This window comes from Amphibalanus amphitrite, unplaced genomic scaffold, assembly GCF_019059575.1.
Source record: "Amphibalanus amphitrite isolate SeventyFive unplaced genomic scaffold, NRLGWU_Aamphi_draft 000091F_arrow, whole genome shotgun sequence".
Classification (NCBI taxonomy): Eukaryota; Metazoa; Arthropoda; class Thecostraca; order Balanomorpha; family Balanidae; genus Amphibalanus; species Amphibalanus amphitrite.
In genome coordinates, this window is record NW_024881587.1 from 980,689 (window position 1) to 991,763 (window position 11,075).

Below are 11,075 nucleotides of genomic sequence, written 5' to 3' on the forward strand. Positions count from 1 at the left end.
TCCGATTGATTTGTCAGAGGCAGACATCAGCCTCGGAACAGCATACCAATGCAATAGAAGCCCCAGCCCCCCCCCCCCTCCGCGATAGTGAGAGCAGCAACAGCAGCGCCCCCCGCGTTCAGTGACCGATAGACCGAGCACCGGCCTGCGCAAATTTCACGATTGACCATCCTGCAGCGGAAGTCGATAGTCCTTCGGTACCAGTTCCGGCCTAAACGGCCTCACGGTCGATCCGCCTCCCGTTCCCCTAGTGAAAGAGCGGAGGTGGCTCCATGTGTATTTGGCAATATACAGCAATATCCAAACGCGCACCGCACACACACGCACACCGGCAAACGGCCCCAAAAGGAGGACAGAGGGCGAGACAGGCACACCAGTCGATGCCGGCTGAGTAGCACTCGTTGAACTCGTTGCACCGTGATGAGAACGCTAGCCTCTTACAGACCGATATTGGTTCATTATGACTCAACTGTCAACTGTGTTGCATTTCAATGACTCGCGCAGCTTTAACACACCGTTCTTTCAGGCCTGTACAATCACATCATTCATTGCACTCAGGTGTAACTGTGAGGTAACGCCCGGAGATCGGTCCACCAGGAGCCGTTTACCCCTCATAGTGACAGACGAATATACCTTAGAAACCACCGCTAACTGAAAAAGCACTCCTCGCCAGACAATCACACCGAAGCAAGAAAAAGGCAGAAAAGGCAGCGCCGCTCTAAGAAAACCCAGCTGTGGGAAAGCAGCAGTCTTAATACTAAGCTATCAGCGCTTCGGGGCTGAACTAACGAGACAGAAGTGCGCCTCTATAACGGGCAACCACGCCAATCCCAGCCCCCAAACGCCCAACCAACTGATTCAGGGTTCCTCTTTCAAACAAGGTTTTGTACTTCCTTAGCCGAACACAAAACTGAGACCGCCCTATGCAATGGTGACGCACCGAGAGCAGCGCTCGCGACGCCCGCTCACACCCCGTACCTCCTCACCGCGCGGCACGCTCCACTTACACCTGTCCACCGCGCGGAACGCGGAACACCCCCTGCGCCGACCCGCGCCAGATAAACGCGCCCAGGAAAAGCAGACCCAAAACGCCGCGACACCCGCATCCAAGACAGCCACCAAACACGCACACACGCATCAACCATGAGCCGCGGGTGCGCGCACAACGAAACCCTCGCACCCGAACAACACTTCAAAAATATACAAAACGCACGTCTTCAGCCGCCGGCGATTTCAGCGAGTCCTCTGTTCCGCGGCGTACACGGCTGGCGGCGCGGGGCCTGAGCGCCCGTGCCACCGCCGCCGGGTCGGGTCGGGTCGGTCTGACGTCGGTCCGGGGTCGGCCAGGGTCGGGACGGGGAGCGGTCGGTCTCAGAGCCGGACCCGGGGTACCCAGGACACCCCACTGCACCCAGGGTACCCCGCTGGACCCAGGATACCCCGCTCGACCCGGGGTTCACCCTGGGTACCCAATGGTGGACCCGGGGCACCCCGTGGTACTCAGCTGCACCGGGTACTGCTCAGAGCTGCAGCGGCACCACGTCACTGCGGTCCTTGATCCGACCACCGTCACCCTCGGAGACGAACCGTTTACGTCCCCTGCGCGGGCAGACGGAGAGGAGCACAGGTCAGACGGGCCGAGAACCTCACCAGAGCCGGCAGCAGGGCGCCGGACCAAGCGGGTCAGCGACTCTGACGGCTCTAAGATTGTGGGAGTGCCGGTGTTCAAACTCGAAAAACCAAGGGACAATTCAGCGCTCACCAGTAAAAAAGTAGTTTAGCAAAGAGCTGAGAAGTACAAACTGTACTCCAATATCTACCAAACATTAAAGCTTATGATGGGCATTCAAATCGATAAAACAATAACACACTCATACCATCGTACCCAAAAGTCCCAGCAAAAACACGCCAAGCATAACACACTAGAGCTGGGCAGTGGGCAGCCTATGGATCTGTTCCCAGACCGCCGTCCGTTGACTGACCTGAGCGGCATCTTGCGGACTGTGTCTGGTGAGATGATCTCGTTCTGGGCGGCCAGCATCACCAGGCTCTCCAGCAGGGCGTAGGCGTTCGGCACGTCCAGCTGGATGTCGGCGATGTTCTCGAAGACGCGCTGGAAGCCCTCGTCCATCTGGTTGATGCTGATGACGCCAGCCTCGGAGAGGACGCGCAGCAGGCGCGACAGCTCCGAGATGGACTTGTCGTCCGAGCGCTCGATGGCCATCGTCACCGCCTCGTAGGCCAGCTCGTGGTGGAAGTGCGGCACCTCCAGCTCACGGACACACCTGAGACGACACACACACACACAGACGGCAGGGCGTTAGCCACGGGGGACGGGGGCGGCACATAGTCAGCCATGGGAACGGCACGGCGTTAGACACGGAGACAGCACGGCGATAGCCAGCAGCCACAGAGACACTATGGGGCCTCATCACCAATGCACCGTAGTTATTGATGGAACTATGCTCCTGGCTGTTTCCATTAGCTCCGATATCACAAATGTTCGACGAACGACCTGGTTTCCAAGGTCTGCAGTCAGCCTAATACCCACCACCAGCCAGGCCCCCTCTCTCGGGGTGCACCAACCTGATGGCCTCCTCGGAGTCGCCGGACGTCAGGAACTCCTTGAGCAGCATGGTCATCTGCTTGACGAGCAGTCGTACGGGCCGGCGCGGTCCGCCGACGCCCCAGACGGTGTCCAGCCGCATCATACCGCCCTTCATGTTCATCAGGTGCTCGGCGCGGTCCAGCGCCTGACTGAGAACGGGGCGGATATAGCGTCAGTCTGGGTCTCAGGGGGGGATGGGGGGATGGGGGACACACAGCGTCAGTCCAGGGTCTCAGTGGGGGGCGAAACAACATCCAATGAACAATATAGCGCCAACTTCAGAAGGAAACCAATAGTCGATACAATTAATGACATTTAAAAAAAAAACACTTAAAGAAATAGGATCAACCAGCCCAGTCTATGTTTCACCAAGCAATTATACCGTGAAACCGTGTTGCAACCGGAAACGACAGATGTTGCAGTGTAATTATGTGGATGACATGAGGCGATCACGCGGCAGATTATCCGCTGCGGATTCATGCCGGCGGGCGGCTCTATAGGTCATCAGTCGGCCAGTCCGTCAGTCAGTGCGACGCCGCAGAGTTGACCGTTACGCTGCCAGCGGCGGCACCGAGCGACCTTGGCCACTCGCACGTCAGGGGACGGACTGCGCCATGCGACACGGTATCGGCCTTCGGAACTAGTTCATACTGCGCGAGTCCCAGCCACAGCCCGGGCGCCGACAGAAGGGCGGCGTCACGAAATCCGAGCCAAACAAACTGCGTCGTGACGGGCGCTCAGGGAGGTTTGTGGAATATGATGGCATGGGTGACAGAGTAGGCAGATTGAGCTGTTTCAAGTGTGAATAAATTTGGCTGTTTGTGTTCATTCATGATATACACAAACAGAAGCTATTTTTAGCTCGTTCAAACTGCTAAGACCGCACCGAGGTGCGAAAATAAACACTCGGTGGACAGTCACTGTCAGTATCACAGGGCTACCGATCAGACCACTACCGCTCCTGTGACGCCGCCAAAACCAACTGGTCAGGTATTCACGCTGACGAAACCTGGGCCAACAGATCCAGACCGCCGCTGGCGCCCGTCTCGCGAAATCACCGACCTATTCGCCACCGGCTTCCGCCATGACACACTTCCCGCAGATGCTTTGACCAGCCAGCACCAGCACTTTAATAGGTAAGGCGCAAGCTCTCTAAAACAGTCCTCCAAGATCTCCACTTTTGACGTTCAGCACCCAGCCTCCCACATTCCCACTCCCAGACGAGCCCCGCCCCTCCCCTCCCCTCCAGCTACGCCGAGCCCCGACTCACACGGCCAGTCGGCACTCGACCTTGCCCTTGTGGCTGGTGAGGAACTTGGGCGGCAGGCAGTCGTCGGCGATAGCACGCGCCAGGAAGTTACCCAGGATGACGGGCGCCTCGGGACAGTCCAGCACCAGGTCCGGCAGGGAGGCCAGCAGCGTCTCGAAACCTGGACGGTACAGGGGAGAGGTCAGTGGGGCCGTGCAAAAAATACAGCTAGGTGACGTATATCGAATACTGTAACACTTGGGCGAGAAACAAAGTCAGGACGACTTCCAAACGACAGGCGCCGGAAGGGCACAGACGTCGGTCTCGGCCAGGCGGTGATGAACGCTGCAGTGCAGCCCTCGTCAAACTGCGTGGCCAGTGGGTATTTACTAGGTAATATATACTCGTTACCCACCTCTGGTGATGTCTGTCTGGGTCAGACACTCCTGGTACAGTACCCACCTCTGGTGATGTCTGTCTGGGTCAGACACTCCTGGTACAGTACCCACCTCTGGTGATGTCTGTCTGGGTCAGACACTCCTGGTACAGGTACAGTACCCACCTCTGGTGATGTCTGTCTGGGTCAGACACTCCTGGTACAGTACCCACCTCTGGTGATGTCTGTCTGGGTCAGACACTCCTGGTACAGTACCCACCTCTAGTGATGTCTGTCTGGGTCAGACACTCCTGGTACAGGTACAGTACCCACCTCTGGTGATGTCTGTCTGGGTCAGACACTCCTGGTACAGGTCGGAGAGCAGGATGGACGTCATCTCCCGGTGGGACGACTTGTGGTCCATGGCCACCTCGATCATCGTCACCACTACCTGAAACGGACAGGGGGCGGCTGCTAAAAAACACGCACTGGCTAACGAAACACACCAACAAACAACGAAACAGTCTATCGGCTACACTACACAACACAACACAACACAACACAACGCTACACAAACAACACAACACACCGCCACTGCAGCTATTAGCTGTGACAGACTATACATTGATAACAAACAACGCATGCAAACGTAGGTATCAATTCTAACTGAGGAATGCCTCGCTACCGGCTGTTTGGGAACAGACTTGACCATCATCAGTCCGCAGGGCGACCGGACAAACAATGAATTATCACTACTTTTGACGCGGTCTTGACAAAAAGTGGGTCGCTTCTATCAAAGTCCTCAATAAGCATGCAGTCACGACTCACAAGGCCGTCGCACGCGTCTCGTTCGGCGTAAGATCAACGTTTAAACGACACATTTTCAAGCTTGTTATGACCAAGCGGAGTACCGCCATCCGCCTATGCCGTGCAGTGTGCACTAACAAAGCCGACCTATCGTCCCATCACTCTATCTGGTCAATCGCTCGGCATAGTTGGAACCTGAAGAAGCCAAACAGGTAACTGGACTGCCGGGGAGCCGGTTGTGAGAGCACAGTGTGGTCCTACGGACGGTCTGCGGTCGGCGGCAGCGGCCATCCCTCAGCGTACGGAGGTCAATGAGCGGGTGCTGGCAGAGCATAATGTATGTCGGCCCGCTAAACATCCGTCTCAGCATACCTGTCCGGTCGGAACTCAAAGCCGGATTAGACGGTCGGACCAGGGAGCTTGCACAACTAAAGCTGTTTAGGGCGACTTTGAACCTTGAGAATGAAAATCACCATAAACATTTGTACCCCATTAATGTCAGCAACGTTCTAGCCGCAGTTCTGAGAAATATTTCCGAAATTTCGAAGACGAAAAATCCACACACAAATCTCAACTATACACCATTGAAACCATTGAAACCATTGTAAACCATTGAAACATCCGGCCCTCCTAATGCACCTGCGGCAGTGACCACCGGTAGTCTGGTGGCAGCGCGTAATGCCACCCGACAGCCGACCGGCCCCCAGCCGTGACATTTCCCGTACGTTCGCAATGCACGGCGATACCCGAGAGACACGCGGCCCGAGTGGCGCCGCCGCAACAGGCCCACTTCATAAAACAGCACACCGCATAAATGTACGCACGGTCACTGAACTCACAGTGGCGAAAACGGGACCGTGCAACCGCATCGGGAACTTTCGGGCCGCGAGCCGTGCGAAATAGCTAACTGCCTGCATTGCGACATCACGTCGCCGACCAGGCCGGCGTAGATTTCCCTCCCCAGGTTCGCTGGCGCCGCCCCGCCGGCTGGAGTGCCACCCGCCCCTCCCCCCTGCAGGCCGGCCGGCGCCGCCCGCGCGTCTGCGTCTCCCGCGGCCAGCCAAGGTCAGCCGACCTGTCCCAGTCAGCTGATACCGAGCTCACCACGGCGGCCGTTTCGGCACGCCCCCCGACATGAGGACGTCTCGGGTCGTGTCGCGGAACGAGACGCAACAACTCCCCCTCCCTCCCCTCACGCGCACGTGCAGCCGCCGCGCACTGTCTCTGGAACCGCCTGGAGCCGCTCCGCTGCGCCGCGTCAGTGCACCGCTCAGTGCACGGTCCCGCCTGGAGCGGCGGCCAACGCACGGTGGTCGGCCAAGCAACAGACGGCGGCCAACACACGCTATACCACCAAACAACAGGCGGTGGCCAACGCACTCTGGTCGGCCCAGCGACAGGCGGAGACGGCAGAGGCGGCGGCCCCGCGGCACGCGTCGCTGCAGTCCGCCGGCACAATCAGTGACCGGCATGCTCGGAATCGCAGACCGGAAGGCAGGCGAGTCCGGCCCGCCCAAAATGCGGCTCCAGGCAGTGTAAGCCACAGATCAACGCGTCGTTAGAGGCTTCATGTTACGAGTTATTAGAGGTGTATACAGCAACATAGCGAATTTCAGCTGCACAGCTAACGCAGCCGCCCGCAATAGTTGTAAAACGGTTACAAACAGGAACGTGCTGATTCAGTCTTGTGGCGCGGAATAGTTTCAGGTCAATAGACGGTGCACATTTACCCTGTGCGCTACTCCGCGTTAGCCCGCGATACGCCTGTCCGACTCAGACCGGAGCGCACCACCGTTCATTTTCCGTCGGCCCGGCCCGCCCAGTGACCGGCCCCGGTCGGCGGGCGCTGATCGATTCAGTCCGCCGCGCCGGCAGCGCTGCAGGGGCGACATTGAAGCACCGCGCGGAATGGCCGCCACTCTACGGACAACTGCACAGCGAAACCGGACACAGAACCTACAAACATGGCGGGCCAGCCGCCCGACGGCGAATTTAGATCCGCCCGACAGGTTCGGTCAGGTTTGTTGTCGGTGCGCAGTTGCGACATCCCCGCAGCTGGCGGGGAGTTTCGGCGAGCGTGTGCTCCGCTCCGTCGCAGCGTCGCCGGACAACGGGCATCATTCCACGAGTAAACAAACATTCCACTGGCGGCCGGGCACCTCAGAGGACCGCCAGCAGTGGCCGAGCTCCGGCAGGACCGCGTGCGCGGCCGTCAGGCGAGGGACCGCACGCCGGCAGCATAACAGGCTGCACGGCGGTATATGGCACGGTCCGCGCCCTTGAATGGGCTCGGCAGGGTTGGAACGAAAACAACGGCACGACGGTCGGCGGCAGTGGAGCCACCAGCATACCAACTGACCAGGTGCTGACCGGAATCCGAAATTGAGTCGTACATAGGATTCTATGGGATGGCTCCTAGTATGCTACCACTGCGTAAATAATCGTAGGTATCATAGCCATCGCCCAGTCCCATGTCACTGGTTGAAATGCCGAAAATTCCTCATGGATGATAGATAATAGTGACAGTGTAGCTCAGGTGGTGCAATGTCAGCATGCCAGGCCCATGAAACTCCGTAGAATGCATTCACGCCAAGCCAACAAAGGTCTACCAAGCAGCAATAATCCCGCCGACAAACGACTAACAGGACAGAGCCACAGCTCACTGTGGGTGGTTCCCCCGACTTCAGTTGGGTCGGTGACGCGGCTCACACCAGCGCCGCGGCCAAGGAAACGTCCGTTTCAGCTTCGGTTACCCACGCCATCGATAACCGATCGCCACTGTCACTTTCACAATATTCGAATATCACCGGTTATTTGTTCAAAACAAATTATTCCAGCGAGTCTCCTTCGATAAGTAGTTTTGGAGACCGTTCTGCTCAGCAACCGCGCGTGGTGCAATAATGCTGCTATGGTTCCCCACTGACATACGTTGGAGAGCGTTTGCGTATTATATGCAAAGAGGTGTATAAATCAAACCACCAGATACATTTCTACAAGAGATAACGAACGGACACCATATGGAGTGGCAATACGAGCAAAATTAAAAACACACACACTTCTTACATGGTTCAAAACCAGACAACAATCGGTAAAATCAAGACAAAAAGAAAACGGCAAAAAGGAAGATTCAGTCGTGCCCTGAATCACTTCCCGATATTTATGTAATCTCATTCAAGCTTTCCTATCAATGTAATAACGTCATAACAAGCACCCGTCTCTGGCAATGTTTGCATCATCACCCTTCCATTGTTCTAATTTACAGGCCTAGCGGCGCATCGAGTTCTACCGTTATTTTCGTTTTCCACCGTTTGACACATAAATCATGAATAATTCATGCCTAACTACGGAAGGATGATTTTCCTTGACACGGAAAAGCAGCAAAATGGACAACGCTGCAAAATCGGCGTTTCCATAAAGTAAATAATAGTCTATTATATCAGTATCTATCAGAAGAGAACCGAAGTCGCGACGGATTTTCACACGTCTTTCAAAACAAATACGCAGGGGTGGTGCCGCTGAGGATCTGGGTACTCACCAGGTACCGCAGGTGCATGTTGATGCTGTCCCAGTGGTCGGTCAGGCTGCCGTCCACCTCGCCTGTGTCGCCGTGCTCGAAATACTCGCACACCAGACCCTCGGTCATCTTCTGCTCGACACAGGCGATATGGAACCGGCGTCAACACCGATACTACGATATAAACATTCATACAGTAGAATTTATACAGGCCTTTAGATCCTCGTAATCATCGGGTAGGAGTTAAAGGGCAAATTACGCTATTAATGGCGAATAACCGTTCTTAGATGTTGACCTAAAAAAGAACATAATACAATGTAAACAAAAACACGATTCATCTGACCATCTCGCGACAGTGAGTTGCCGTCGATTAAATTAACAATATAATCATTTCGGACAATTAATTCAATCTGTCACCCTGTCCGGTCTCGCCGCGCCCCGTCCGAGTGCCGCGGGTGCTGCCGGCGGGGCGGCGGACCCACCTTGATCTCGTCCTCGGTCAGCTCGACGGCCACCTGCTCAAGCTGCACGTCGTCCATCGAGTCAGAGTCGTAGTTGGGGTCGCCCGAGTCGATCTCGGCCGCGTCCAGCTCGGCGCCCGGCTTGCCCCAGACGCCCTTCCCGCCGGCACCGCCTGAAAACGGCCACAGACGGGAACAGGGCTCAGCCTCACACGGCTCGGACTCCACAGGACTGGAGGACTTTGTGACAGACATGGGGTGACAAGTCAGCTGTCATAGTGGCTGTATTTAGTGCAATTTGGTGGAATGGATGTGATTTCATCCAGCTCTAACCAAGGCACTTTGTCTAAATATTCACCAATACAAAGGAAACATGTGCATTGCATGCCACCCTTGCCAATCAAATCACTATCTGCATCTGTTGATTTATGCTGTGATTCTGAGGAGGTATGGTGATATAGCATAAGCCATATAGCCCCATATACTGTTATTATTATATCAGAGTTACTTGAGGCATTCCATCCAGTCTGTTTGACAAAAATCTACTCCTGGAACTGTAAAAGGCCAAAATGTGACTGGATACCTGCAATCCTCAGCATAGCATTGCTTTCACTTCCATGAGTGTTGGTGGTGGCAAGGTAGGATCAAGACACTGAAATGAAGACCCCCTGACATCAGACCAGGTTGTTCCTGTTTCCTTACACTAAACTTGGGTAAAAAGTTGCAGGATAGCTGAAAAATCACTCACCTTTCTTTGGGAGGCCTCTTCCCATGCCAGCCCTAGATCTCCTGCTGTTTTTAGAGAACTTTGAGGGTACCCTTGTTGGCTGAGGCTCCGAAATAGACACAGAGCGGGTTCTCTTGGATTTTCCCTTTCCATGAGCCAGCTGCTCCTGCACTGACTTGCTTTCATCAATCTGAAGATCATCAGCTGATGCTGATGCTTTGGGCGAGTCCCCAGCCTGGGCAGGCTCAGTCTCCATCTTCGGCTACTCTTATGTGCTTGTGGCAGACCTAAAAAGTAAATGAGCATGTCTATAATTTTCTGAAATAAAGTGAACAGCCATACACAAAACCTGTTGTAAATTTTGGTGCACAAACTAGGCCAATACAACTAGGGGCTATTCAGAAGAACAGGTTATAACAAGATCACTGAATCAATTGTAGGTACATTCTTCCATTTATCCTGGTGCACTCAGCAAAATTGTGATAATTAATGGTCCCTCTACGTTCCTGTCTCATTTGACAGTTGTGTTTACTGCAGATGCATATCTTTTCATTACATTAGTAATGACACAAAAACAATCTAGACAAATGGGTCAAATCAATGATGATAGCTTACCTACAAGCCCTTTTCCCAATTCAAATTCACCAGGGCTAGTGGAGCTGGAAAAAGGCACCCCGTACGAAGATTGAAGATTCGATAACTTCACTTTGACTTGACTTCAAAACAAAACAAGACTGAAGACTGGCGAGACCGAATCAGTGACCCACAATACGCCTTGACCCGTAACTTGTACGGCTCAGGCTCAGATGCAAAGCGATATTTAGCTTAGTCCAAACCAAAGACACGACCAAGAAGATAAAAATTCAGAATAATCAAGCAACTCCTCAACCACCGCAACGCCACCAAGACCCTTCCCACGCCAGATTCTCTGCGCATTACCTCCGCAGATGTTGCGAAATACTTTGTTGTTGTCTAGTTGGCATGTGTTATTGTGAAATACCACTCAGCTGATGACATGCCTTCCTACTCCATAAAACCTTTAATAAGGAAATTCAAGTAATAGGCACAAAAAGTGTTGCGAATGCTTACAAAAAAACGCTTAAAATATACCTTACTAGCACTTATTCTGGAAAATATAAGAAAAACTATCAGTGACGAATATATGTATTTCGCATTCTTCTCTTTTTCTTTTAAACAATAAAATAAATGGTGGCGTAAAACATAACAAAGTACCAAAGATGTTTTAAAAACAAGGGTTAAAAACCAAAGAAACAGAGAAAAACAATTAAATTCAGCTTTCAATATGACCTTGAAACAACAGCCAGCTGACAAA

The 11,075-nt window shown here is 54.0% G+C and overlaps 1 protein-coding gene across 3 annotated transcripts; it reads right to left on the bottom strand.

The window, feature by feature from the left end:
* Positions 1 to 263: 263 nt before the first annotated feature.
* Positions 264 to 10,846, bottom strand: LOC122380110 (programmed cell death protein 4-like). 3 transcript variants are annotated; one of them, XM_043362931.1, is made up of 9 exons: positions 10,682 to 10,846; positions 9,764 to 10,029; positions 9,037 to 9,188; positions 8,576 to 8,686; positions 4,567 to 4,684; positions 3,879 to 4,038; positions 2,587 to 2,757; positions 1,983 to 2,285; positions 264 to 1,599 (listed from the first exon to the last, which is right to left on the bottom strand). In XM_043362931.1, exons 2-9 carry the CDS (start codon positions 9,996 to 9,998, stop codon positions 1,521 to 1,523), a joined length of 1,329 nt encoding a protein of 442 aa, XP_043218866.1. In that variant the 5' UTR covers positions 9,999 to 10,029; positions 10,682 to 10,846; the 3' UTR covers positions 264 to 1,520. The 3 variants fall into 3 exon arrangements, with proteins under 3 accessions (XP_043218866.1, XP_043218865.1, XP_043218867.1); XM_043362930.1 differs by having other exon boundaries at positions 10,358 to 10,797; XM_043362932.1 differs by lacking the exon at positions 10,682 to 10,846 and adding an exon at positions 10,635 to 10,674.
* Positions 10,847 to 11,075: the final 229 nt, after the last annotated feature.

What these genes read in the sequence shown, in the direction of transcription:
- LOC122380110 (XM_043362931.1), bottom strand. Translation starts at nt 9,998, where the DNA reads ATGGAGACTGAGCCTGCCCAGGCTGGGGACTCGCCCAAAGCATCAGCA. An exon ending in ACATGCACCTGCGGTACCTG is followed by an intron (nt 4,685 to 8,575) that starts GTGAGTACCCAG and finishes TGTCCGTTTCAG; the next exon opens with GTAGTGGTGACGATGATCGA. An exon ending in GTCGAGTGCCGACTGGCCGT is followed by an intron (nt 2,758 to 3,878) that starts GTGAGTCGGGGC and finishes CCCCGTTCTCAG; the next exon opens with TCAGGCGCTGGACCGCGCCG.